Source organism: Mobula hypostoma, chromosome 12 (genome assembly GCF_963921235.1).
Source record: "Mobula hypostoma chromosome 12, sMobHyp1.1, whole genome shotgun sequence".
NCBI lineage: Eukaryota > Metazoa > Chordata > Chondrichthyes > Myliobatiformes > Myliobatidae > Mobula > Mobula hypostoma.
The window spans coordinates 9,097,367-9,124,630 of record NC_086108.1 but is presented as its reverse complement, the minus strand read 5'-3'; the positions used below and the strand labels follow the sequence as shown (position 1 = coordinate 9,124,630).

Sequence of the window (27,264 nt, the reverse complement as noted above, 5' to 3'; positions counted from 1 at the left end):
GCCTATCTAAGCATCTCTTAATATATCTGCCTCTACCACCACCCCAGGCAGTGCATTCCAGGCATCCACCACTCCCTGAGTAAAAAAAACTTGCCCCTCACATCCCCTTTGAACCTACCCCCTCTCACCTTCAATGCATGCCCTCTGGTATTAGACATTTCTACTCCGGGAAACAAATACTCCCTTTCCACTCTATCTATGCCTCTCGTAAACTTATAAACCTCTATCGGATCTCTCTTCAGTCTCCGATGCTTTAGAGAAAACAAGCCATTTGTCCCAGCCTCTCGTTATAGCACGTGCCCTCTAAAAGAGGCAGCCTGCTGGTAAACCCCTTGCACACACTCCAGAGCCTTGACATCTGTACTGTAGTGGGCCATTTGATTAGTTCAGAGAACACTGTGGGCCAAAGGCCTGTTCCTGTGCTCGACAGTTCCATGTCCTTTCAGGATGTCCGAAACCGGAGGCAGTGAGTACTTCAGGGGTGCAGCTGCTGTTAAGCTGGAAGAGGGCAGGACGCGTAGGTTTCCACCTCCTAAGGATCAGGTCCTGTTTTAGTGGAGACATCAGAGGCTGCAGATGTTGGAATCTGGAGTGAAAACCAAACTGCCTGGGGGGAGCTCAGCAGGTCAAGCAGCATTTGTGGAGGCAGAGAGATGATCGGGTTCGAGATCCTGTAGCGGGGCCCGTACTGGGCCGTGATTGAAAATATTCACCATTCCTTTGCTTCCACGGATGCTGAGAATCAGGTTTATTATCAAGTATAAAAAAAAATTAATATAAGCTCCAACAAGAAATATAAAAATGTATAGGTAGTGTAAAAAGTGAGGTGGTGTGGATCTTTAGGCTCCTGTACCACCACCTTACACAGTGGATTCCACTTAATTGGGCTACAGTTCATCGGGGCAATTCTTTGGGACAATTCTTAAAGAACAAAAGCTAATTGAGAAAGTAGCCAGGATTCCCTTGTTTATTTGGGACACTATGCTGTTTAATTGGGACTGGAGAATGTTGCCCAACAGTTTCTAGCTAGCATCGGTTGTGTGTACTTATGTGGCCGTTAGACACTACACCGTGCTTAGAATGAACGGTTTGTAAATGGCTTCAGTTGTGTGCACGGGTGGCCTTTGGACACTGTACCTTGCTTAGAGCAAACAGTTCTTAAATAGTGTCAGTTGCATGTGTTGTCTTTCTTCTGTCACTGATAGTTGGCTAGAGATCAGCAGTGAGACAGTTCAGAAGTTCCGCTTACTCTGGTTCTGAACATTAAGGCTTGGAAGTGCCAGAAACGGCCAGCAGTGAAAATGAAACTATTTCACTGCTTCAAGTTAAGAACTATGAATAATTTGAAGATGTCAACAATCATCTTGAATGTTACAGCGAAAAGGAAGATTTGGAGGATGCAATTATTGAAACCATTGTATGAAGGCAGTCCATTATTTACACTAGGTGTTGGCACTAATTTTGTTATTTACAGTCAATCAAAACTACACAGCAACGAACTCTGGATGAATTCAAAATCAGAATCGGGTTTATTATCACCAGCATGTGTCATGAAATTTATTAACTTGACAGCAGCAGTTCAATGCAATACATAATATAGAAGAAAAAAATAAGCAAATCAATTACAGTATACGTATATTGAATAGATTAAAAATCATGCAAAAAACAGAAATAATGTACATTTCGGATCTCCCCCTCCCTCTCCCACTTTCAAATCTCTTACTAACTTTTCCTTCAGTTAGTCCTGACGAAGGGTCTCGGCCTGAAATGTCGACTGTACCTCTTCCTAGAGATGCTGCCTGGCCTGCTGTGTTCACCAGCAACTTTGATGTGTGTTATTTAAAAAGTGAGGTAGTTTTCAAGGGTTCAATGTCCATTTAGGAATCGGATGGCAGAGGGGAAGAAGCTGTTCCTGAATCACTGAGTGTGTGCCTTCAGGCTCCTGTACCTTCTGCCTGATGGTAACAGTGAGAAAAGGGCATGCTCCTTGAAGATGTCCTGGGTATTTCTGGGTACTTTGTAAGCTAGTACCCAAAATAAAGCCAATTAAATTTACAACCCTCTGTAGCTCCTTCTGGTCCTGTGCAGTAGCCCCCCCCCCCCCCCCATACCAGACAATGATGCAGCCTGTCGGAATGCTCTCTATGGTTGAGTGTATTTGTTGACATACCAAATCTCTTCAAACTCCTAATGAAGTACAGTTGCTGTCTTGCTCTTTTATAACTACGTCGATGTGTTGGGACCAGGTTAGGTCCTCAAAGATCTTGACACCCAGGAACTTGAAACTGCTCACTCTCTCCACTTCTGATCCCTCTGTGAGGATTGGTATGTATTTCTTCATCTTACCCTTTTTGAAGTCCACAGTCAGCTCTTTCATCTTACTGATGTTGAGTGCCAGGTTGTTGCTGCGACACCACTCCACTAGTTGGCATATCTCACTCCTGTACGCCCTCTTGTCACCATCTGAGAGATTCTACCAACAATGGATGTATTATCAGCAAACTTATAGATGGTATTTGGCCTATACCTAGCCACACAGTCATGGGTATAGAGAGAGTAGAGCAGTGGGCTAAGCACACACCCCTGAGGTGCGCCAGTGTTGATCGTCAGCGAAGAGGAGATGTTATCACCAATCCGCACAGACTGTGGTCTTCCATCAGCATCTCCGTCAGTAACTATTAGGGACTAATACACCGTTTTATAGTGCTGTAGTAATACTTTACAGTGTTCTAATCTGTCCTGTATTTAATTTAAATACCTTATTTGTTACTCAGTTAAACTGCAGTTTGCCTTTTTATATCTTTTTAACTATTTTCATGAATCCGGCTAATTGGGGCAGCCACTTAATTGGGCCAAAATATACTGATGGTGATGTGTCCCAATTAACCGGAATCCACTGTATATGTATGTTTGGCCATCTATATATAGAAGCAGGAAGCGCCAGAGAGACATTCTGTAATGATTAATAAAAGAATAGTTTCTGGTCAAATGGCCTTGCCTGGTGTCTCATGGCTGGGTGTGTCTGCACCGCACCACACTCCCCTGCCTCTGGCACTGCTTCTGTGCCACCTCCCGTGGCGCCCCATCCTCGCCATTCCCAACCTCCTCTGCTCCTTCCAAATTTACAGATTTGCTCTCCACGTTGACAGATACAGTACTGTGCAAAAGGCGTAGACGTTCGTTATGCAACTTGTTATATGACGTGGGCCATCATGGTCAGAGACTATCCAGAGATTGTCTGCCTGGTGTCAGTGGTCGCATGACCAGGACTTGCCATATGCACCGGCTGCTCGTACGACCATCCACCCCGTGCTGCAATGGCTCCACGTGACCCTGATCGAGGGGGCTAAGGAGATGCTACAGCTGACCTGCAGACTAGCGGAGGACAGGAGTGCCTTACACCTCCCTTCAGTGAAAGCGTACCTCCACCCCGCCACCCAGACTGGCTGCCTAGCTATATATACGTGCCTAAGACTTTTGCACAGTACTGTGTGTGTGTGTGTAAATTACAGAGAACATGAGTTGTGCAATCCCTGAAAGTGATTTGACGGGTTGTGGATTTGAAGTGAGTGAAGTTATCCACATGGGTTCCGGACCCTGATGATTCTGTTCCTGGTCCTGGTGGTGTGGGACCTAAGGTACCTACCTCTTGCTGGATGGTAGAATCATAGTGTCCCTTAACTGTAGTGATTAGTTAGGGTTTTGCCGATTGGTTCAAGATGCAAATAGTTAAAGGGAAATAGCTGTTTCTGAACCTGGTGGTCTGGAACTTTGGTCTTCTGTATCTCCTGCCCGATGCCTGTGTTCAGATGCCTCTGTGCAGGATTCTCTTGAAGTAGACCTGTAATCAGGAGGGTTGGTGGGGAGGGGGTGTGATTCATGGTGGGAGACCCTTTCTAAGAGCAGTTTTATTCTGTCCTCCTAATTGTTCGGTTCTTTGCACTGGTCACACGTTGAAAAAGACGGAGCCCGTGTCGTGAAATTCAATTTCCAAGGTTATGAAACCGAATTGGCAAACTGTCATGAGTACGTGGTTCCCCGACATAACAGGTGAAGGGTTAAAGTTTCAAGATGCAGGGAATTGATAGAGAATCCATCGGACTTTTCACAGCCTCAGAACTGTGTGAGATAAATCATCGCGTCTGGCTGTTACAGCACAATTGGCTCCAAAGGAGGTCACGGTTGCAGTCTGCTTTCCTCCCTGGCCTGAACCCCACCCCCACCCCCACGAACACCTTTCAGGCAGAATTGTTACGTTTGGGCCTTCCTCCTTGCCGGTTCACCATGAGGCTATCTCTTCAGTCCCTTTCTCCCCTCTCTCAGCGGTCATGCAAGCCATTAATCTGGGTCAAACTCAAAGTATTATAGAAGTACATATATGTTGCCATATATTATCATAAAATTATCTATCTATTAAAATAGTGTGGAGTAGGTCCTTCTTCCAGCCCCCCGCCCAGCAATTCCCAAGCCTAATCACAGGACAATTTACAGTGACCAATTAACTTACCAGTTGGTACGTCTTTGGACTTTGGGAGGAAACCCACGCGGTCAGGGGGAGAACATAGAATCTCCTTACAGGCAGCGTTGGGAGTTGAACCCAGGTCGCCTGTACTGTACGCAGTTCTGCTAACCACTATGCTATTGTGCAGGCAGTTACAGGAAAATAAAGAAATACAATAGAATTTATGAAAAATATACATAAAGACTGATAAACAGCCAATGTGTAAAGGAAGACACATTGTGCAAATAGCAAATAATATTGAGAACATGAGTTGTAAAGTTATTGAAAGTGAGTTATTAGGTTGTGGAATCAGTTCTGAGTAGTGGTGACTGAAGTTATCCACACTGGTTCAGGAACCTGAAGGTTGAGGGGTAATAACTGTTCCTGAACCTGGTGGTGTGGGACCTGAGGCTCATTGTGGTGAGTGAAGTTATCCACACTGGTTCAGGAGCCTGATGGTTGTGGGGTAATAACTGTTCCTGAACCTGGTAGTGTGGGACCTGAGGCTCATTGTGGCGAGTGAAGTTATCCACACTGGTTCAGGAGCCTGATGGTTGTGGGGTAATAACTGTTCCTGAACCTGGTGGTGTGGGACCTGAGGCTCATTGTGGTGACTGAAGTTATCCACACTGGTTCAGGAACCTGATGGTTGTGGGGTAATAACTGTTCCTGAACCTGGTGGTGTGGGACCTGAGGCTCATTGTGGTGACTGAAGTTATCCACACTGGTTCAGGAACCTGATGGTTGAGGGGTAATAACTGTTCCTGAACCTGGTGGTGTGGGACCTGAGGCTCATTGTGGTGAGTGAAGTTATCCACACTGGTTCAGGAGCCTGATGGTTGTGGGGTAATAACTGTTCCTGAACCTGGTAGTGTGGGACCTGAGGCTCCTGTATCTCCTGCCCAATGGTAACAGTGATAAGAGACTGTAGTAGTAGTGAGGAGAGTGTGAGGGTGCAAACTGTGAACCCACCAAAGGGTCTGTGGAGGTGAACTGTGAGTGTCGTCTGGTGTGTGAGACCTGAGGTGTTTTATTGCCCACGTAACCTCATGTTGCAGTTGGCATGGGTTGCATCTCAGTGTAATCACAGACTCCCTTATTAATCCATTAGAGTGCACTCTCTATAATATGCCACATAACAGCTTCCTGTTGCCAACTGAATTATTAGTTTTAAGAATGGAAATGCCTCGGGCGGAGATCCAGTTATTTTGTGTGTGTGTGTGAGAGAGAGTGAGTCAAGTCAAGTTATTGTCATTTAACTATATACATGTATACTGCCAAACGAGACAACATTTCTCGCGACCAGGGTGTAAAGCACAGTGGTACATGTAACACACAATAACTTACAAAAGTAAGATTAAATCTACAAATGAATTGTGCATAGATAAACAAAGTGCATAAGTTAAATATTGTAGGGTTCAGAACAGATTATCCAGTGACTCTTCGAATGCGATGTGGCAGGAAGTTCAGAAACCTAGTGGCCTGGGGGAAGAAGCTGTTTCCCATCTTGACCGTTCTTGTCTTTATGCATCAGAGTCTCCTGCCTGATGATAGAAAGTTAAAGAGGATGCTGGATAGATGGGTGGGATCCTTGATAATACCAAGGGGTCTGCATACGCAGCACTCCTGATAAATGTCCCCTCTGGATGGTAGGGAGACCGGTACGATCTTCTCTTCCATATTCACCATCCTTTGTCGGGACTTCCAGTCTGATGCTTCGGCTGCTCCCAGACCAGATGGAGAAGCAACTTGTCAGGACACTCTCAGTGGTGCTCCTGTAAGTGAAGTTAAGATGGAGTGGGGGAACCTTGCTCAATCTCCTTAGGAAGTGGAGACGCTGCTATGCTGCGGGGAGGTAATACTGGGGGACCAAGTGAGGTTGTCCATGATGTGAACTCCCAGAACTTGGTGCACTTAACTCTCTCTACAGGGGCACCATGTATTCACAAAGGGGGATGGTTCACCTGTACCTTCCTGTAGTCCACAATGATGTGTTAGTGTGTGTGTATGTGTGTATTTGGTAAATTATTTTTAAATAATTACTTTTGTTTTTTTGAGCCTGTCCTCTCCGTCTTTGAACTCCCCTTAGCCTACCAACCCTTAAGATCTCTGATACTTCCTTAGAACGAAACTTCAGAACTTTACTTGCTGGCCATTAACCCCACTGACGTTTAGGTCAGCAATAAAGGTTCCCCACCTCTAGCGATGTTCATGGCTTCTTTTATTGTGTCAGTATTCCTCTTGGTTTTCACTATTGTCAGTCATGCAAGTACCGGGTAGAGATTCAGGAATACCTTCGCACTCAGATGTGGAAGGATTCTTTGTTGCTGTTTCCGTAACAATTTTGTTTGACCGGTCAGCATTGTTAGCCCTGAGCTAAACCCCCGAACCTGGAGGAGCAGTGGACCATTTTTAGTCCGGCCTCTACCCTTTGACCTGTTTGGCCTGGCAGACCCTACCAAGAGCCAAAGCATGAGGTCCTGACTCCAACCAATGTAACTCTCTGGGTCACCGAGACACTAAGCCTCCAAACCCAACAACAAGATTGTGGTCCCCTTGGAGGTTCAGAACTTCAGGAGTGCTAATTCTTGTTTGTTCAGGTCCTTCAAAGATATTTTAGGCCAGTAGTCCCCAACCTCCAGGCCGCGGACCGATACCGGGCCGCGAAGCATGCACGGGTGCAGCGGTAGCCGGAACGCACCCAGCACATCTTTAAGAAAAAAGCCGAAATAAACAAGCTAATTAATTAGGTGCCGCCCGGCACGTAAATGTCGGCCCAGATCAGAGAGTGACTGGAGCATGTTGATATTAAGGGGCGAGGAGGTGTTGGAGTTGTTAAAATACATTAGGACGGATAAGTCCCCAGGGCCTGACGGAATATTCCCCAGGCTGCTCCACGAGGCGAGGGAAGAGATTGCTGAGCCTCTGGCTAGGATCTTTATGTCCTCGTTGTCCACAGGAATGGTACCGGAGGGTTGGAGGGAGGCGAATGTTGTCCCCTTGTTCAGAAAAGGTAGTAGGGATAGGCCGGGTAACTATAGACCAGTGAGTCTTACATCTGTGGTGGGAAAGCTGTTGGAAAAGATTCTTAGAGATAGGATCTCTGGGCATTCAGAGAATCATGGTCTGATCAGGGACAGTCAGCATGGCTTTGTGAAGGGCAGATCGTGTCTAACAAGCCTGATAGAGTTCTTTGAGGAGGTGACCAGGCATATAGATGAGGGTAGTGCAGTGGATGTGATCTATGTGGATTTTACTAAGGCATTTGACAAGGTTCCACACGGTAGGCTTATTCAGAAAGTCAGAAGGCATGGGATCCAGGGAAGTTTGACCAGGAGGATTCAGAATTGGCTTGCCTGCAGAAGGCAGAGGGTGGTGGTGGAGGGAGTACATTCAGCTTGGAGGGTTGTGACTAGTGGTGTCCCACAAGGATCTGTTCTGGGACCTGTACTTTTCGTGATTTTTATTAACGACCTGGATGTGGGGGTAGAAGGGTGGGTTGGCAAGTTTGCAGGCGACACAAAGGTTGGTGGTGTTGTAGATAGTGTAGAGGATTTGTCGAAGATTGCAGAGAGACATTGATAGGATGCAGAAGTGGGCTGAGAAGTGGCAGATGGAGTTCAACCCAGAGAAGTGTGAGGTGGTACACTTTGGAAGGACAAACTCCAAGGCAGAGTACAAAGTAAATGGCAGGATACTTGGTAGTGTGGAGGAGCAGTGGGATCTGGGGGTACATATCCACAGATCCCTGAAAGTTGCCTCACAGGTGGATAGGGTAGTTAATAAAGCTTATGGGGTGTTAGCTTTCATAAGTCGAGGGATGGAGTTTAAGAGTCGCGATGTAATGATGCAGCTCTATAAAACTCTGGTCAGGCCACACTTGGAGTATTGTGTCCAGTTCTGGTCGCCTCACTATAGGAAGGACGTGGAAGCATTGGAAAGGGTACAGAGGAGATTTACCAGGATGCTGCCTGGTTTATAGAGTATGGATTATGATCAGAGATTAAAGGAGCTAGGGCTTTACTCTTTGGAGAGAAGGAGGATGAGAGGAGACATGATAGGGGTGTACAAGATAATAAGAGGAATAGATAGAGTGGATAGCCAGCGCCTCTTCCCCAGGGCACCACTGCTCAATACAAGAGGACATGGCTTTAAGGTAAGGGGTGGGAAGTTCAAGGGGGATATTAGAGGAAGGTTTTTTACTCAGAGAGTGGTTGGTGCGTGGAATGCACTGCCTGAGTCAGTGGTGGAGGCAGATACACTAGTGAAGTTTAAGAGACTACTAGACAGGTATATGGAGGAATTTAAGGTGGGGTCTTATATGAGAGGCAGGGTTTGAGGGTCAGCACAACATTGTGGGCCGAATGGCCTGTACTGTGCTGTACTATTCTATGTTCTATATTTCCAGTCCTGATGAAGGGCCTTGGCCCGTAACGTTGACTTTTATTCATTTCCATAGATGCTGCCTGACCAGCTGAGTTCCTCCAGCATTTTGAGTGTGCTTCTTGGGTGTATTGAGCATTGTAAATTATCTAGGCATGTGGCACGGTAGCGTAGGGTCTGCCTTGATGCATTTACAGCTCGGGGCAGCGGAGTTCAGAGTTCAATTCCGGCATCCCCGTTGTGAGTTCCTTCCCGTGCTCCACTTCCCTCCCACATTCCAGAGGCGTACCGGTGAGTAGGCTCATTGGTCATTGGGAAAATTCCCTGTGATTGGGCTCGGGTTCAGTCTGTATGGTGTGGCTTGCTCTGCCAGAAAGGCCTGCCCCATGCTGTGTCCCCAGATCAATAAATAGGGTCGATGGAAGTTGTGTGAGACTTGGCCAGAGGGGAGTGGGTGGAGGACGATAGCGCTGGGCATGGGCAGAGAGCAGTTGTACTAAGCCTTGAGAGTGTACGAGCTTGTAATAATGTCTTTCTGTGCAGGTAAAGCTTTGTACGCAGCTGACACGCGACGTAATGTGGGTATCCAGCAACCTCTGGCAGATTCTACACTGCAATAGGGGACCAGGAGACGCTTAAAGCCCAGGCGCGTTCCAGGATTTCTATGATGTCTGCTCATGCAGGTAACTCAACAAGGTTGATTCTGAACCTTGCTTCAGTGACGCAGACTCCTGTAGATGGCGGGGAAACCCAAGGCAGAGTTTTCAATTCAAAGACTAGCCTTATTTGTCACGTCTGTGGAGAAACGTGCCATTTGGGTGATTGTTTCACGACGTGCTGGGGCAGTCCGCGAGAGTCGCCACGTTTCTGACACCACCGTAGCGTGCCCACAATTCACTAACCCTCGCCCGTCCATTTTTGAACTGTGGGGGAAAACCCATGCAGTCACGAGAGGAAGGTACAAGCTCCTTATAGAGAGCAGTGAAATTGAACCCCAATCGATGATTGCCGGCACTGTAGGCAATTGTGGTAACCACCTCGTACACTTCTCTGCTTTCTTAAGCTCTTCTCCCAGATTCCTCTCCTTCCCTGCCCCACCAAGAGATGACGGGGATGGGCTGGTTATACTCAGTCACTGTGTGTTAAGTTGTGATTAGTTCAAAACTAAAATTTATTTACAGACGTAAATCGAAACATACAATGATATGTATTGTTTGCGTTAACAACCAATGTGTCTAAGGGTGTGGGGGGGGGGTAGTCTGCAAGTGTTGCCACTCATTCAAGTGCCTACAGAGCATACCCCCAATGCTTGGCAGAAAAACACAGAACACGATGGGCAACAACAGCAAAGACAACGTGAGGCCCGTGATAAATTGGGGGAACCGCCTCACCCTGCGCCTCCATTCCATCTGCCACAAGCAGGACTTCCCAGTGGCCAAACATTTAAATTCGTATTCTCATTTCTATTCTGACGTGTTGGTCCATGGCCGCTCTTGTGTCAGGATGAGGCCATCCTCGGGCTGGAGGAGCAACACCTTATATTCTGGCTGGGTAGCCTCCAACCTGATGGCATGAATATTAATTTCTCTTTCCGGAGAGCAGAACTCTTCCCCCCCCCCCACCAAAATTCATAACTGTAACCTTTTACTTCTCACCTGCTTGTAATGTCCCCCTGGAACTCCTCCTCTTTCCCTATCTCCTATTGTCCACTCTCCTCTTCCATCAGATTCCTTCCTCTCCAGCCCTTGACCTTTCCCACCCACCTGGCTTCACCTATCACCCTCCAGCTATCCTCCTTCCCCTCCCCACCCCCACCTCTTCATTCTGGAGTCTTTCCCCTTCCTTCTCAGTCCTGAAGAAAGGCCTCAGCCTGAAATGTCAACTGTTTACTCTTTTCCTCAGATACTGCCTGACCTGCTGAGTTCCTCCTGTGTTTTGTCTGTGTTGCAACAGCAAATTAAGTCCCATTTCTCCCTCCCACCCACACACATAGAATCCTTTAACCCCACACTCCTATCCCTAAGCCCTAACTCCCTCCTCTATCACCCAAACGATCCTCAGAAACTTCATAAAAGCAACTAAATGTGAGCTGTGATTCAGCAGAGGTCACAGCTCAGCACCATCTCCAGTAGTTTGCCTTTGTTCACACTATACCCACTAGAGTATAGTTAGAGGGTGCAATGTTGCAATCAAAACTTACAACAAGGGTTGCTGGATGAAGTTGAGTTCAAAGTAAATTTTACTATCAAAGTAACACATATGTCACCATGTACAACCCTGAGATGCATTTCCTTGTAGGTATCCTCCTCAAATCCATAGAATAACAACCATAACAGAATCAATGAATGACCACCAAACTATGGCAATCAGTCAGAGTGCAGAAGACAACAAACTATGCAATTGCGAAAAGAAGAAACAATAATAATAAATAATCAATAAATATCAAGAACATGACATGAGGAGTCCTAGAAAGTTAGCCCATAGGTTGTGGGTACAGTTCCCTCACTGATGGGGCAAGTGAAGTTGGAACCTGGTGGTGCAAGTACTGAGGCTCCTGTATCTTCTGCCTGATGGCAGCAGTGAGATGGGAACATGTCCTGGGCGATGGGGGACCCTGATGATGAATGCTGCTTTCCTGCAACAATATTTCTTTCTTTTCACATCTTTTTATTATTATTATCCAAAATTAACAAGAGTACATTGAAGTAGGCAATACTTACAATGTCGCAAGAAAAAAAACCATTGTTTTAAAGGTTGAAAAAATTTTGGTGACAGAAAAAAAGAGAAAAAAACCCTACTAAAGCAAGGAAAAGTGAGAAAAATAAAACCCATTAGGTGTTCACCCCCGGAGCTATGCGTCATACAAAAAGCTTCTAAAGATAAACATCAAAACAATATTTCATGTAGATGTGCTCAATGGTTGGGAGGGCTTTGCCTCTGTTGGACTTGGTTTGTAAAACTGAAATTATCTTTTTGCAAACCAAAATTAACATTAAACAATAGGCATAAGGTGAGTTTGGACAAACTTGGCTTGTTTTCTCTGGAGAGTCAGGAAACCGAAGGGAGACTTGATAGAAGTTTATAAAATAATTTAGATTCAGATCTGAATAATTTCCAGATTTGATTTTTTTTTATCACATGCATGACAGTGAAATGCATTGTTTCTGTTAACGACCTAACCCTGGGGGCAGTCAACCAGTGTCGCCACTCACTCATGCCAACTTATTGAGGTATGGCCACAATGTTGAGCAGAGCAACACAAACATAATAAGTAAACAAAACAGGAAATCCAGCCTCTTTTCTCTTTTCACAAACACAGGAGAATCTGCAGGTGCTGGAAATCCAGAGCAACACACACAAAACATTCTGGAGCTACTCAGGTCAGGCAGCATTCATGGGAGGGGAATAAACATTCAACATTTTGGGCCGACATTCTTCATCAGGACTGGAAAAAAAATGGGAATATGCCTGAACGGGAAGGTGGGGAGAAGAGAAGGAATACTGTTGTGTATTTAATATTTCAGTAATGTTGTAGATGTATTGTTTGATTAAGCATTCTTGTTTGCTTACATAGTTTATTCTGGTTATATGTAAGAAGTACATGAATGCCATATATCATTATGCCACCAGATCGTATGTGAGTGCCTCACTAAAGAAAAGAAGCTGAGTACACGAGTATCGCCAGCTTCTATGTTTCTCTTTCACTGAGTTTTTTGGAGTTACAAAACATAACTGTGGCAACAAGGTAGTTTTAAAATGAACCTGAGATGACTACCTCTGTATTTCTTTGGAAGAGTGGGGGAGGGAGGGAGAGAGAGAGAGAGTCGTGTTTATATTTTTTTTAAAAAGCAGAAAACGGATGAAATTCACAGGTTCATAAACAGTGACTAACAGGTGAAAATAATCTTGTGTATATATATATATATATATATATATAAAAAAAAAAGCAGAAATGGTTGGCTACATTGGAAAGATAGATGCATTCGCTAACACAAATGATAACTGGATGATGTATACTGAGTGAATTGGGCAGTATTTTGAAGCAAATGAAATGGGCCATGAAAGCCAGTGCCAGTCTTACTGAGTGCAATGCATGGAAAAGCATACAGTTTGCTTAGAAATTTATTTGTTCCAACCAAACCAGCTGAAATGAGCTTTGCTGATATCATGAATGTAATACAAGAACACTTAGAACTGAAACCATAGTTGATTGCAGAACACTAGGTTTCATAAGCAGAATCAATAGGAAGGGGAGTCTATTTCAGTGTATGTGGCTAAATTGAAGACCAAGTATTATCAGTTTGGCAATGAGCTTAATGATGCACTGAGAGATCACTTAGCTTGTGGAATCTTGCAAGAAAGCATTCAAAAAATGGCTCCTAACTGAAGCACAACTCACATTTGAAAGAGCGTTGAAATCACTGTATATATGGAAACAGCAGCCAGAGACACAATTGAGTTGCAGTCAGATATGAAAGTTGGCCTGAACACAGTTGCAACCTCTAAGCAGAAACCTGCCTGGCCAAATAAATTTTGCTACCATTGCGGCAGGGCCTCACGTACACCGGACCAATGCAGGTTTAAAGGTGAAACTTGAAAATGTTAACGAAGTAGGACACATACAAAGAGCATGTCGGGCAGACAAAAATAAATAGACTGCACTGAGGACATAAAAAGTCACGTTGCAGCTTCAAAAAGAGCTCTAATCTGCCTACCATTGATGAAAAATATGGTAATGATGAGAGTGATGCAGGAATGGGTAGCCTTGAGATTTACAATGTGAAAACTAACAACAGATGAGTAATATGGCTTACCCCAGAAGTGAACAGCAAATTAATTAAAATGGAACTGGACATTGGCTTGGCTGATTCAGTCATTCCACAAAATGATTTTGAATGGCATTTCAAAGAGACTGGACAAAAGCCTCTGTCTAAGAACTTGTAATGGTGAAAAGATAACTCTTGTGAGAATGACATTTGTAACAGTGAAATACAATAACCAACAAGTCACATTGGGCTTCTATGTGGTGAGAACAGGAGGGCCAGCATTGTTGGGCTCTGATTGGGTGAGACCACTACAACTTGTGATTGGAGATCTATCCACTATTTGCATGCCATGTCCCCCACAATGGAGTCAACTGAAAGTGATTAAGGAAGGTACTGGATGATACCACAGTACTGTTTCAAGGATGGCACTGGAAAACTCAAACCTATCAACTCAAACATTTCATTAACAGTGTTAAATGAAAATGCCACACCCAAGTTTTACAAAGCCCGTTTGGTTACTAATAACATCTGTGATAAAGTAGTGAGCTAGATTGCGTGGAGACTGAAGAAATTCTTTCAAAGTTTGAGTGGAGCCCATGGGCAACATCAGTGGTCCCAGTAGCCAAGAGGAATGGGTCTGTCAGGATCTCTGGTGATTTTAAGGTCACCATCAACCCAGTACTAAAAGTAGATCAATATCTTCTCCCCAGGGTAGAGGATATCTTTGCAAATTTTTCTGGAGGAAAACACTTCAGCAAAGTGGACTTAGCTGAGGTCTATCTTCAAATGGATATGGAAGAAAAGTGTTGCTTACCATTAATGCTCACAAATAGTCTTATTTTTGAGTAGCATCTGCACCTGCATTCTTGCAGAAAGCTATAGACCAGATGCTGTCAGGCTGCCCGGGCACTCACTGTTACTTGAATAATGTGATTGTTGCTGGTAAGGATGACAAGGAACATCTCCAAAATCTCAAGACAGTTTTAAAACAATTAGAGGATTATGGGCTCAGAGCATTGTACAACAAGTGTGAATTCTTTAAGCCAAGCATCACTTACTGTGGTCGCACCATTGATGCACAAGGATTACACAGGTATGCTGAGAAAATTCAAGCAGTGCTGGATGCCCCGGGGACAAAGAACATGTTATAGTTGAGGTCTTTTTCGGGATTTGTCAGTTACTATATCCGGTACCCCTTGGCACCCCTTGAACTCATTACTGCAGATTGGGAAGAAATGGCAATGGACAAAGCAGTGTGAGGTGGCTTTCCAAAAGGCAAAGGAAATGGCAACTGCAGACGGTGTACTGACACATGAAGATCCGCATTATCCAGTGAAGCCTTCCTGTGACGACTTTCCTTATGCTGTAGGTGCAGTCATATCACATGTTATAAATGATAGAAGTGAACGGCCCATAGCTTTTACATTACGTTCCCTTACCACTGCAGAGAAAGATTACACAGATGAACCGAGAGGCCTTGTCTGGTATGGGGTGTAGAACGTTTCAGCCAATGCCTGTGTGGGAGAGAGTTTATCCTCATTACCAATCGTCAACCACTGGTGTCCATTTTAATCCACAGAAGGGTGTTCCACTAACAGCAACAGCACGAATGCAGAGATGGGGCCTGTTTCTTGCAGGACGCAATTACAAATTTGAAGTCAAGAGGACGATTAATTGTAGAAATGCTGATTGATTGTCCTGTTTACCCTTGAAAAAGGAATTACTTGAAAAATTTACAAAAGTGAACACGCTCTTGACGTATTCTCACCAACGCAGATCAAAAGTCTCCCTATTATGGCAGAGATGATCCGAAAGGAAACTAGAGAAGATCACACACTGTCTCAGATCTACTTGGCCACCCAAACTGGCTGGAATGTGCAGCAGATTTCCAGTTCCCCCATTTTTTTTTACCAGGATGGACTTGCCCTTGACAGGAGTTGCCTTAGTTGGGGATTGAGAGTTGTTGTACAAGCCAAGCTGAGAGTTGAGATGCTGGAGGAGCTACGTGTCAGTCATCTGGGCGTGTTCAAAGTGAAAGCATTGGCTTGAAGCTTTGTCTGGTGGCCCTGGATGGATCAGCACATCGAGCAACTTGCCATGCAGCATTCAGGATGCCACCACGTGCAGGAGCTGCCGAGAGCAGTGCCTCTCCATTCCCAGCAATGTTCTGCATTGCCCTGGCGGGGGATTCGTGTGGTTCTTGGCAGTAGTGGATGCAGTTACAAAGTGGCCAGAAGTGTTTCCAATAGACTGCACTACAGCCTCGCACACTGTTGTTGTGTTGAGAAGCCTCTACCAGAATACTTGCTCAGAGACAGTGGACCACAGCTTGTTGTGGAACAGTTTCAGTCATTCCTGGGAATGAATGGAATAAGACATATTACATCTGAACTGTACCGCCCAGCTACAAATAGCTTGGCAGAAAGGGTTGTCCAGAGACTAAAGAACGCACTGCAAGCAATGACAGCAGAGCACGATACACTGAATCACAAGTTCACCAGTTTCCTCCTTGCATACCACAATACAGCGCACTCCGCAACCAGCAACTCACCGACTATTTTGGTTTCCTGGATCTTCCTTTGCACTTTCGCTTGGATCTCCTTAATCCCAATCTCAGAAGGAGTGTGCAGGTCAAACAGCCGAGGCATATTGAGGATTCCCTAAACAAGGAGGTTTGATGTTTCACCCCTGGGCAAGCAGTCCTTGCGAGGGACTACAGAGGTACTTGGGAAGATTAAGGATAAAACTGGACCACTCCTACACAGTGGGGATTGCGTCTAGTGACGACACTTTGATCAGTTTTTTTTATTATGAGGACACTCAGGTCCTCTTTTATTGTCATTCAGTGATGCATGCATTAAGAAATGATACAATGTTCCTCCAGTGTGATATCACAGAAACACAAGACAGACCAAGGCTAAACAACTGACAAAAACCACATAATCATCACATATAGTTACAACAGTGCAAGCAATACCGAATTTGATGAAGAACAGACCATGGGCACGGTTTAAAAAAAAGTCTCAAAGTCTCTCGAAAGTCCCATCATCTCACACAGACGGTAGAAGGAAGAAAAACTCTCCCTGCCATGAACCTCCAGTGCTGCAAACTTGCCGATGCAGCACCCTGGAAGCACCCAACCACAGTCCGACTCAGTCCATCCTAAAACTTCGAGCCTCCGACACCGAGCACCATCTCTGCCGAGCGCTTCCACCCCGGCCCCGGCTGCCAGCAACAGGCAAAGCCGAGGATTTGGGCCTTGCCCTCCGGAGATTCTCGATCGCACAGTAGCAGCGGCAGCGAAGCGGGCATTTCAGAAGTTTCTCCAGATGTTCCTCTGTGCTCTCACGTCTGTCTCCATCAAATCAGGAATGTGCACGGCCCCTATTTAACAAATGCGATATCGTTTCACCGGAGAGGCCGCACACCCTGCATTGCGCCGCCATCTTCTCCCTCCCTTGAGAGAGCAAAGTCGATGATTCGAGGAGAAAGGTGCCCAGGATTATCAGAACCACTTCCTGCAATCTCAGAATCAAGTTTATTATCACCGGCATGTGACGTGAAATTTAACTTAGCAGCAGCAGTTCAATGCAATATGTAACCTAGCAGAGAGAAAAAATAGTAATAAATAAAATAAAAAATAGTAATAATAAATAAGTAAATCAATTACGTATATTGAATAGATTTTTTTTAAATGCCAAAAACAGAAATACTGTATATTTTTAAAAAAAGTGAGGTAGTGTCCAAGGATTCAATGTCCATTTAGGAATCGGATGACAGAGGGGAAGAAGCTGTTCCTGAATCATTGAGTGTGTGCCTTCAGGCTTCTGTATCTCCTCCCTGATGGTAACAGTGAGAAAAGGGCAGCCCTGGGTGCTGGAGGTCCTCAATAATGGACACTGCCTTTCTGATACACTGCTCCCTGAAGGTGTCCTGGGTACTTTGTAGGCTAGTGCCCAAGAGGGAGCTGTAGCCCCTCCATACCAGACAGTGATGCAGCCTGTCAGAATGCTCTCCACGGTACAACTCGTACAACCAGTCCCGAGGAGATCCCAGAGCCTGAGATTGTTTCACAGCCACAAGTCTCTCACCTGCCAAGCAGAGTGACCACTGTCCCTTCCCCCACCCCCACCATTATCCCACAAGAGTAAGAGATCCTTAGCAGCGATTAAATCTTTAGGCCTGAATGGGACAATTTGAAATTTACTGTGTCAAGAACCTACCAACCTCTACTTTAAATACAGTGGGGTGTTAGAAAGTTTGTGAACATTGTAGAATTTTCTCTATTTCTGCATAAGTATGGCCTAAAATGTGATCAGATCTTCACGGTGAGTCTGAAAACTAGATAAGGAGAACCCAGTTAAATAAATAACACAAAAACATTATTTTTGTTCATTTATTTATTTATTGAGAAAGATGATCCAATACTACATGTATTTGTGACACTCTGTAGCCTGAGTCCGTGCTGGGTTGGGGCTGGGCCCTCCCATCAGTGCTGCCCTCTGGTGTTCACTCAGTGCTACTCTCTCGGGTGCTGTCTCGCCACTCCCCTCCTGTGGTTGCTCGATAGAAGAACAAGCTGGACCAGTACAACATCCCCGTACACCATCGTTCTACAGGGCATGCCATTTCAGGGTCATGGGGTTATATTTTTTTTGTGTGACTGTATGTCGCCTGCTATCGTAACTATATGTGCTGTGTGCTGATGATGGTGTGTTTTGGACCTCGGCCCCGGAACAATGCAGTTTCATTTGGCAATGTTTATGTATGGTTCAATGATAATTAAATCTTAACTTGCACTCCTGCACCCAACAGCAGCTGCATAAAACTAGTTGTGTTTGAAGACTGCTCACACATCTGTAGCTCCAGTTACCCATCACAATCCTCTCTCTACCTTACAGTTCCCTCAGCTTTATGTCGGATTTCCCATCATGTCTCGGCCACTGGCGCAGGTGAACCACAGGTTACATCAGACAATGGCTTTCTCTGAAGGCGATTTACATGTTATATCATTTGTCAGGACCCGCGGTAGAAGGGCTCCCTGTTCTCTGATGATCCTGTCATCTTGCCATGGGAGGTGGCAGTGGGGAAGGGAGTGTGAGTTGGCTAGAGAACTCCTGAAGCGCACAGATTTCAGGCCAGTGACCTGCCCGCCCAGTGGCTACTGGCTTCTGTTACTGGATCGGCCTGTGAACAGCTGAGCCAAGCAGACAGGGGTATCCCTGGATGAGACTGGAGGCACATCATGGGTGAGGGAATTCAGAGGTACAATTTAATGTCAGAGAAATGTATACAATATACATCCTGAAATGCTTTTTCTTCGCAACCATCCATGAAAACAGAGGAGTGCCCCAAAGAACGAATGACAGTTAAATGTTAGAACCCCAAAGTGCCCCCCCAGCATGTAAGCAGCAGCAAGCAACAATTCCCCGTCTCCCCACCGGCAAAACCACAACGCATCAGCACCGCCACCAAGCTCTCAAGTGTGAGCAAAGCAATAGCAAAGACACAGACCTGCAGTTACCCCAAAGACTTTGCATTTCACCCGGTATTCAACATCCCACAGGCTCTCTCTCTCCCCCTAATAAGGGAGAAGGAGGTGTTCCCGTTTTCCCAGCGAGTGGGGAGACATAACAAACAACTCACTGGTTTACGATGTTAGAAGTCCGTTACATTGCTTTTCTCGAGCTCTGTGCCCAAAAAACTGGGCACATGGCCGCAGATATCCCGACTCCCCAGACGACATATGGGTCTCCTGTCGTGACACCGACCCTCGATCTGTCTGTCTCCGGAGCCCCGAGATCCTCGGCTTCCGAATCTGAGCCGGATTCTTAGGCCGAGCCTTTGGCATGCCGAACCACAACGGCCGGTTGTAAAACCCTGGGAACGGGTTCCATTCCTGCAAAGAACTGTAGTCAGTGTGTAACTCCAGTTCAGGGCCTTCAAAAGAACCCTGAAAGGGAAAAATAGAGATATTAAAGATGGAGATAGAGCTTTTTCCAAAGATGCAAACAAAGGAGTCGCCATTAGGCACCACTAATCCTCCTAAGCTCCACTTATTATTGACAAAATGGCCAGGTTTTGTTGGACCCAGAGAGGCTGATTGTTCCACGACTGGACAAACTAGACACACGCTAAGACTGGTATTAGGATGTCGGCTGTTCCTGGTAAATCACTTGGATGAAAAGGCAGGTGGGTAAGTTAGTAAGTTTGCAGACTATACAAGGATTGGTGGTGTTGTGGATGGTGTAGAGTGTTGCCAAAAGACACAGCAGGATATAGATCAGTTGTAGATATGGACAGAGAAATGGTACATGGTGTTTAACCCTGCCAAATATGAGGGTTAAAACGTTGTCAGATTGCATGTAAAGAGACACTATGCGGTTGACGACCTTAACAGTGTTGGGGTACAAGTCATTGTTCCCTGAAAACAGGTGCTCAGGTTGATGGGGTATACAAGAAGGCATTTGGTATGCTTGCCTTTATTGAGTTCAGGAGTCAGGAAATTATATTGCAGCTTTATAAAAATCTAGTTAGGCCGCATCTGCAGCATTGCATTCAGTGCTGATGATCCCAATATAGGAAGGATGTGGAGGCATAGGAGAGGGTGCAGAAGAGGTTTGCTAGGTTGCTTTCTGGATTAGTGGGCATGTGCTATCATGAGAGGTTGAGCAAATTTGGATTGTTATCTCTGGAGAACTGGAGGCTGGGAGGAGTAAGATTATGAGTGGCGTAGGTGGGGTGGATAGGACAAGACAGTGTAATCTTCCCTGGATTGAATGTCTTAATTACTACACAGCATGCACTTCAAGTTCAATGGAGATGGCCAGGTCAGGGATTTTTTTACACACAAGAGTGGTGGGTGCCTGGGGTGGTGGAGGAGGCAGATATGATGGAAATGTTTAAGAGATTCTTAGGCATCTGAGTATACCGAGAATGGAAGGGTATGGACATTGTATGGGCATAGGGATTAGTTTAGTGAGATTTTTGATTACAAGTTTTATTAGTTTTCTGTTTTTTATTTTTTACACACACACACACACACACACACACACACACACACACACACACACACACACACACACACACTTAATTTTCACATTTCCTGCCAGTAATATCTTAACATTATGGAGATTAAGTAGTATTGCATATAGGAATGAAAATGCCTTGTTCATCGATGCCTCAGATCCACACATAACTGATGTGACTAAAGTCAAGTTTATTGTCATTTAACTATATACATGTACAATATACTGCAAAACTGTAGGATTCCATAAGACCAGAAGATATAGGATCAGAATTAGGCTATTCAGCCCTCTGGGGCTGCTCTGCCATTCCATCATGGCTGATTTATTATCCCTCTCAACCCCATTCTCCTGCCTTCTTGCTGTAACCTTTGACACCCTGACTAATCAAGAAACTATCAACCTCCACTTGAACTGTACCCAATGACTTGACCTCCACAGCTGTCCGTGGCAGTGACTTCCACAGATTCTCCACTGGTTTCATGTGAACACCAAATGGTTTTCCGATGCTATATGGTTCCGTGTTCTACATGTTGCTAGACCAAATGTTCCTTATCTCATTTGGTGTGGTTAAAGTTTAACTGATATTTGTTTGTGCTATCTGCTTACAAGTTTCTTGTATCTGCCTCAGAAGTTGTAAAGCTGCTGTTCCACTTCCTGCCCCAAGTCCAATCTCTTTACCACCAAACCCTGGTCTGACCCTCTGCCTTTCTGTGCCCTGACTTTCCCCCTCCCTCTCCAGGAGAAGCAAACTTGTTGGGCCATTCTGTTAGAGGACACCATCTTTCTGGACTGCTCTAGCCTCTGTCCCAGTGGATAAGCTGGTTAACCAGCACACAATACCTTAGAGATTTGTTCTGCTGCTGATGGTGGTGCTGAAGGCTATGGTTACCTTATAAGGTAACTGGAGAGTGCACCCTAACAGGTGTATGTAACAAGTAATGAAGGGAAGATCTGTCCTCAGTAATTACTCATTACTTGCAGGAGTGTGGGAAACCATTTTTTATTTTATTTACTTATTGTGATACAGCATGGAATAGGCCCTTCGTGCTGCACTGTCCAGCACTTTCCCAATTAAATCCTATCCTATCCTAACCTAACCTAACCACAGGACAATTTACAATGACCAGTTAACCCACCAACCAGTAGGTCTTTGGACTGTGGGAGGAAAGCAGAGCGGTCACAGGGAGAACGGAGAAACCCCTGACAGGCAGCGGCAGAATCGTACCCAGGTCGCTGGTGATATAAAGCGCCGTGCTAACCCCTACACGGCAGTGCTGCCCTGGTCACAGGTCATTCTACAGGTGCACGAAAGAGCATCCTCACATGCTGTATGCGATGGAAACCACGCCTCGGCGGACAGGGAGGCTCTGCAGCAGGTAGTCAAGACTGCCCAGTGCATCACCAGCAGCAGCCTCCCCGCCAGTGTAGGCTGTGCCGGAAAAGGACCAGTTAACATCATGAGGGGTCCCACCCACCTTGCTCATGGACTGCTTGTCCCACTCCCATCGGGGAGGAACCTACGTAGCATCCGGCACCAGACTGAAGAACAGTTACATTCCCAAACCAGTGAGGCTGATCGACATCTCCACCGACTGACCCACCCCTCCACACCCCCGACCACCACTACTTTATCATTTCCTGTCGGTCACTCCTGTTGCCCAGTATTGTGTGCTGGTTAACCATTGTGGACTTCTAATCTATGCATATAAGCTGTCTTATGTCAATGTATTTATTGTGTTACTTTTATTAGTTTGTTCTTTATCTTATTGTGCTTTTTTTGTGCTGCTTCAGATCTGGGGTCACAATTACTTTGTTCTCCTTACACTTGTACTAGATGTGGTGTTAAACAATCTTGAAGTGATTTGTCAGGAAGAAGCTGCTTCCAGGAGAATGAGATTGAGAGGGAAATGGATCAGCCGTGATAAAATGATGGAGCAGACTCCTGGGCCGAATGGCTATATATTCTATTGCTATATATTAAGGTCTTGTAAGCCACTTGTAGTTTAATTGGTTGAAGTCTCCTTAAATCCGGAGACAACAGGAATTCTGCAGATGCTGGAAATTCAAGCAACACACATCAAAGTTGCTGGTGAACGCAGCAGGCCAGGCAGCATCTCTAGGAAGAGGTACAGTCGACGTTTCAGGCCGAGACCCTTCATCCTGGCCTGCTGCGTTCACCAGCAACTTTGATGCGTGTTAAATCCGGAGACACTGGAATCATTCCTTGCTCCAGTTTGATTCACAACCTGAGGTTGTGGTGCCGAGGGGGAGGGAGTAGAGTGTATTGTGAGGGGTGGGATGGGCATCTTATGCATTCCCTCCAATCAAAGTTAAATATCCCACGTATCCTTTTCAAGGACTGGATTTCCCCGAGCTTTCCAGGGTTAATATTTGTTCCTCGACAAACGTCATAGGAGCAGGTGATCCAGTGATCTTCACTTTCTAAGTCTGTGGGAGATCTCTGTGCTTCTGTTGGCTCTGTTTCCTAGTTTACAAACATAACGCCATTTTAAAAAAAAGATCAGCTTCAAGGGGTCTGACTGCTTGGTTTTCCTTGAGGTTTGCAAAGGCGCTATAGAAATGCGAATTCCTTTGACGCTATCCCGGCCTGCAATGGCGTCTGTATAATGGTTTGTCTTTCTCCTTACAGTTGACATGGATGATGAAGATGGACGTTGTCTGCTAGATGTAATTTGGTATGTACTAAGCACCAACTGGACTGGTTTTGTTGAGAATCAGAATCAGGTTTAATATCGCTGGCCTATGTCTTGAAGTTTGTTGTTTTCCAGCACCAGTGCGTTCCAATACATCAAGAAAATCTACAAATTACAGTAAGAATTGTATATATATTTTAAATAGTGCAAAAACAGAGCAAAACAATAGCAAGGTAGTGTTCATGGGTTCATTGTCCATTCTGAAATCTTGACAGCGGAGGGGAAGAAGGTGTTCCTGAATGGTCGAGTGTGTGTGATCATCTCCTGTACCACCTCCCTGATGGTAGCAATGAGAAGAGGGCACGTCCTGGGTGATGGGGGTCCTTAATGCTGGATGCTGCATTTTGAAGGCATCACCTAATGAAGATGTCCTCGATGCTGGGGAGGCAGGTGTCCAGGATGGAACTGGCTGAGTCTGCGACTTTCTGCAGCTTTTTCAGATCCTGTGCAGTGGCCCCTCCCTCCACACCAGGCATTAGTTCCACCTTCAGAGTCAGTGCTTATCCACTGGCTGGAGCGTGGGCAAAGATGTTTATGTTCTGCCCACTCCAGCAGAACCTGTTCTTATTTTGAGAATGAGGTGCAGCCTGCTGAGGACCAGGCTACAGGTCAGGGGTGGGGTGGTGGAGCGGGAGGAAGCCGTCCCTCTTCCTCTTTCAAACTCTTCTCAGTGTGCACCTTCCCCTGACTGCAGCACCTCCCATTTGTAGTGCAGAGAGCATTGACTATACAGAGAGTTGGCAGGCTACCAACTATTCATCCTACTGTTATCAGACTCTCTGATACAAGATGGACTCTCAACCTCACAATCTACCTTGTTTATAGGACGTTACAGCATCGCACAGGTAGTACAGGCTCTTCGGCCCACAATGCTGTGCCGATCTTCTAACTGACTCTCAGATCAAACTAACTCTTCTCTCCAATGTAACCCTCCATTTTTATCATCCATGTGCCTATCTCAGTCTTTCTCAAACGCCCCTAACGTATCTTTTTAATTTACAGTGTCTGTCTGTCCGTCCACCCTTCCGGCCCTTTGAGCCGTGGTGCTCAGCAATCCCGTCATGGGACAGTTTGCAATCACCAATTAACCGACCAACCGGTACGTCTTTGGACTGTGGGAGGAAACCAGAGCACCCGGAGGAAACCCAAGCAGTGACGTGGAGAACGTACAAACTCCTTACAGGCAGCAGAAGGAATTGAACCCTGGTCGCCTTCACAATAAAGCACGTGCTGACCACTACGCCACCCTGCAGCCTGCCACTCCTGGCAAGGTGTTCCACACATTCCTCACTCTCTGTGTTTTAAAAGGAAACTTACCTCTGACATACCCCCGCCCGTACTTGCCCCCAAACACCTTAAAGTTATAGCCCCTGGTATTAGCCGTTTCTGGCCTGGGGAAAAATCTCTGGCTGTCCACCCAATCTGTCCACTTTTATCACCTTGTACGCATCTGTCAAGTCACCTCTTATCCTCCTTCGCTCCAAAGAGAGAAGCCGTAGGTTGCTCAACGAATCTTCGAAAGACATGCCCGCTGGGAGCATCCTGGTAAATCTCCTCTGCGCCCTCCGGAAAGTTTCCCCGTCCTCCTTATAATGAGGTGACCAGGCTCCTCCCCCCCCCCCCCCACCACCACCCCCAATCAAACTACAGTTCACAAACCCGCACTGGTATGTCAGGCAGGCTGTGTCTCTCTCCATTCAGGGAGAGGGAGGTCGCTCCCGTATCAGTGAGAGGGGAGACCAGCAACTCCCTATTCCAATGTTACAATCTTCTGTGTCGCTTCTCCAAGACCCCTGTCCAATTGTGGTCTGACCCCAGTTAACATCTTGTACCTTATCGTTTACCTGCACTGAACTTTCCGTGTAGCTCTTACACTTTATTCTGCATCCTGTTGTTGTTTTACCGATCAGGGTCACATGAAGCCACGGGATCAGGTGGTGGATGGTCGTATGAGCGGCCGGTGCAGATCACCAGTCCTGGTTATGTGACCACTGACGCCAGGCAGACGATCTCTGAAGAGTATTGATAATGGCTGGGGTCACCCGTCTTGTAAAGACACTACCCAGAAACATAGAAAACATAGAAACATAGAAAATAGGTGCAGGAGTAGGCCATTCGGCCCTTCGAGCCTACACCGCCATTCAGTATGATCATGGCTGATCATCCAACTCAGAACCCTGCCCCAGCCTTCCCTCCATATCCCCTGATCCCTTTAGCCACAAGGGCCATACCTAACTCCCTCTTAAATATAGCCAATGAACTGGCCTCAACTGTTTCCTGTGGCAGAGAATTCCACAGATTCACCACTCTCTGTGTGAAGAAGTTTTTCCTAATTTCGGTCCTAAAAGGCTTCCCCTTTATTCTCAAACTGTGACCACTCGTTCTGGACTTCCCCAACGTCGGGAACAATCTTCCTGCATCTAGCCTGTCCAATCCCTTTAGGATTTTATACGTTTCAATAAGATCCCCCCTCAATCTTCTAAATTCCATCGAGTATAAGCCCAGTCGATCCAATAGCAAACCAGTTCTGTGAAAAAAATTTGCAAAGAATAATCACAGTCATTGAAAGACCATAATCACCCACATCATACAACATGCAAAAGGCCAAATTTAGAGTATTGTGTGCAGTTCTAGTCACCTACCTACAGGAGTGATCTCAATAATATTTAAAGAGTTGGAGGGAAAGGGTTGTTACCTGGAGTGCAGGAGAATGAGGGGGACAGTTGATAGAGGTATTCAAAATTGAGGGATATAGATAAGGTAAATGTATGTAGGCGTTTACCCTCAGGTTGGATAAAACCAGAACTAGGATAAGGGATGAAAGGTGAAATATTTAAAGGGAGTTTCTTCACTCAGTGGGTGCTGCAAGTGTGGAACGAGCTGCCAGCCCAAGTAGTGGATGGAGATTCCATTGTAACGTATAAAGGAAGTTTGGATAGGTAGATGGATGTGGTCCCGGAGCAGCTCACTGGGACTAGGCAGAAGACCGGGTCGGCATGGATTCGATGGGCCGAAGGTCCTGCTTCTGTAGTGCTCTATGACTGTATGGTCTTTGCCCGACTCCCACCCTTTTCCCTGCATATAGAACTGGCAATTATAAGGAGGGATCACAGCAACCCATGTGCAGGAGGGTTTCGGGACTGTGGTTTGGAGAGGTGGAGAGTCGTCGGGGTAATTGCATCTGGTAATTAGCCTGATCTCAGATGGTGAAGGCTTCTGGTTGGTCGGCCATGCTGCTGTTGTCTGGGAGCACACACCCCACCCATTGCCTGCTGGGTTCCAGCAGACAGGATTTGGCAGTTTCACACTGCCGCAAGTCACCTAATGTGGCCAGTTGGTCTGAATAGTAACGAGGATGGGTATACTTTTCCCAGCGGTGGTAGAAGTGGAGGACGTGTGGTTTGTCATCCCGAGGTGACGCATAGTCTGTAGATCTGCTCATGGAGGTCACAAGCTCTCTGCTCATGCAGTGCACGGAGTAGCCCCGCCAAACACTCCAGTGAAGGAGGCTTGCCCCGCCCGATCTCCACACTGGCAGTTCTAGTGTCTGTGGTCAGATTCTGTTGCCTGCTCTGGTTATTTGTGACGAGGATTACCCACGTGTATAGTGTGCAAAACCACGGCCTTGCAAATCTCTTGTCCTTTATCTGGCCTGCTTTTAAATTCGCTGTAATGATTTCTGTTAAATAACACACAGGGTTATTTTTGTGACTGTCCCTTAACTGAAACTCTCGGGTACAGCTGTGGCTTTGATCGTTACCAGGTTTTGAGTGACTCAGTGGTTAACCCACTTCATGTGTCCACTGATGTCTGGTGTCTTTGAGGTTTCTTTCATTACGAGTGGCTTCATGTGCTGACCTCCGCGTATATTA

The 27,264-nt window shown here is 45.9% G+C and overlaps 1 protein-coding gene across 7 annotated transcripts in view; it reads left to right on the top strand.

The window, feature by feature from the left end:
* Nucleotides 1-27,264, top strand: part of LOC134354606 (BRD4-interacting chromatin-remodeling complex-associated protein-like) — a 168,575-nt gene that overhangs the window by 68,921 nt on the left and 72,390 nt on the right. For all 7 annotated transcript variants that reach the window (XM_063063609.1, XM_063063608.1, XM_063063607.1 and 4 more), the window contains 2 exons: nt 9,428-9,567; nt 23,329-23,374. In XM_063063609.1, the coding sequence (XP_062919679.1) occupies nt 9,549-9,567; nt 23,329-23,374 (65 nt within the window). In that variant the 5' untranslated portion in view covers nt 9,428-9,548. The remainder of the gene's footprint in view (nt 1-9,427; nt 9,568-23,328; nt 23,375-27,264) is intronic.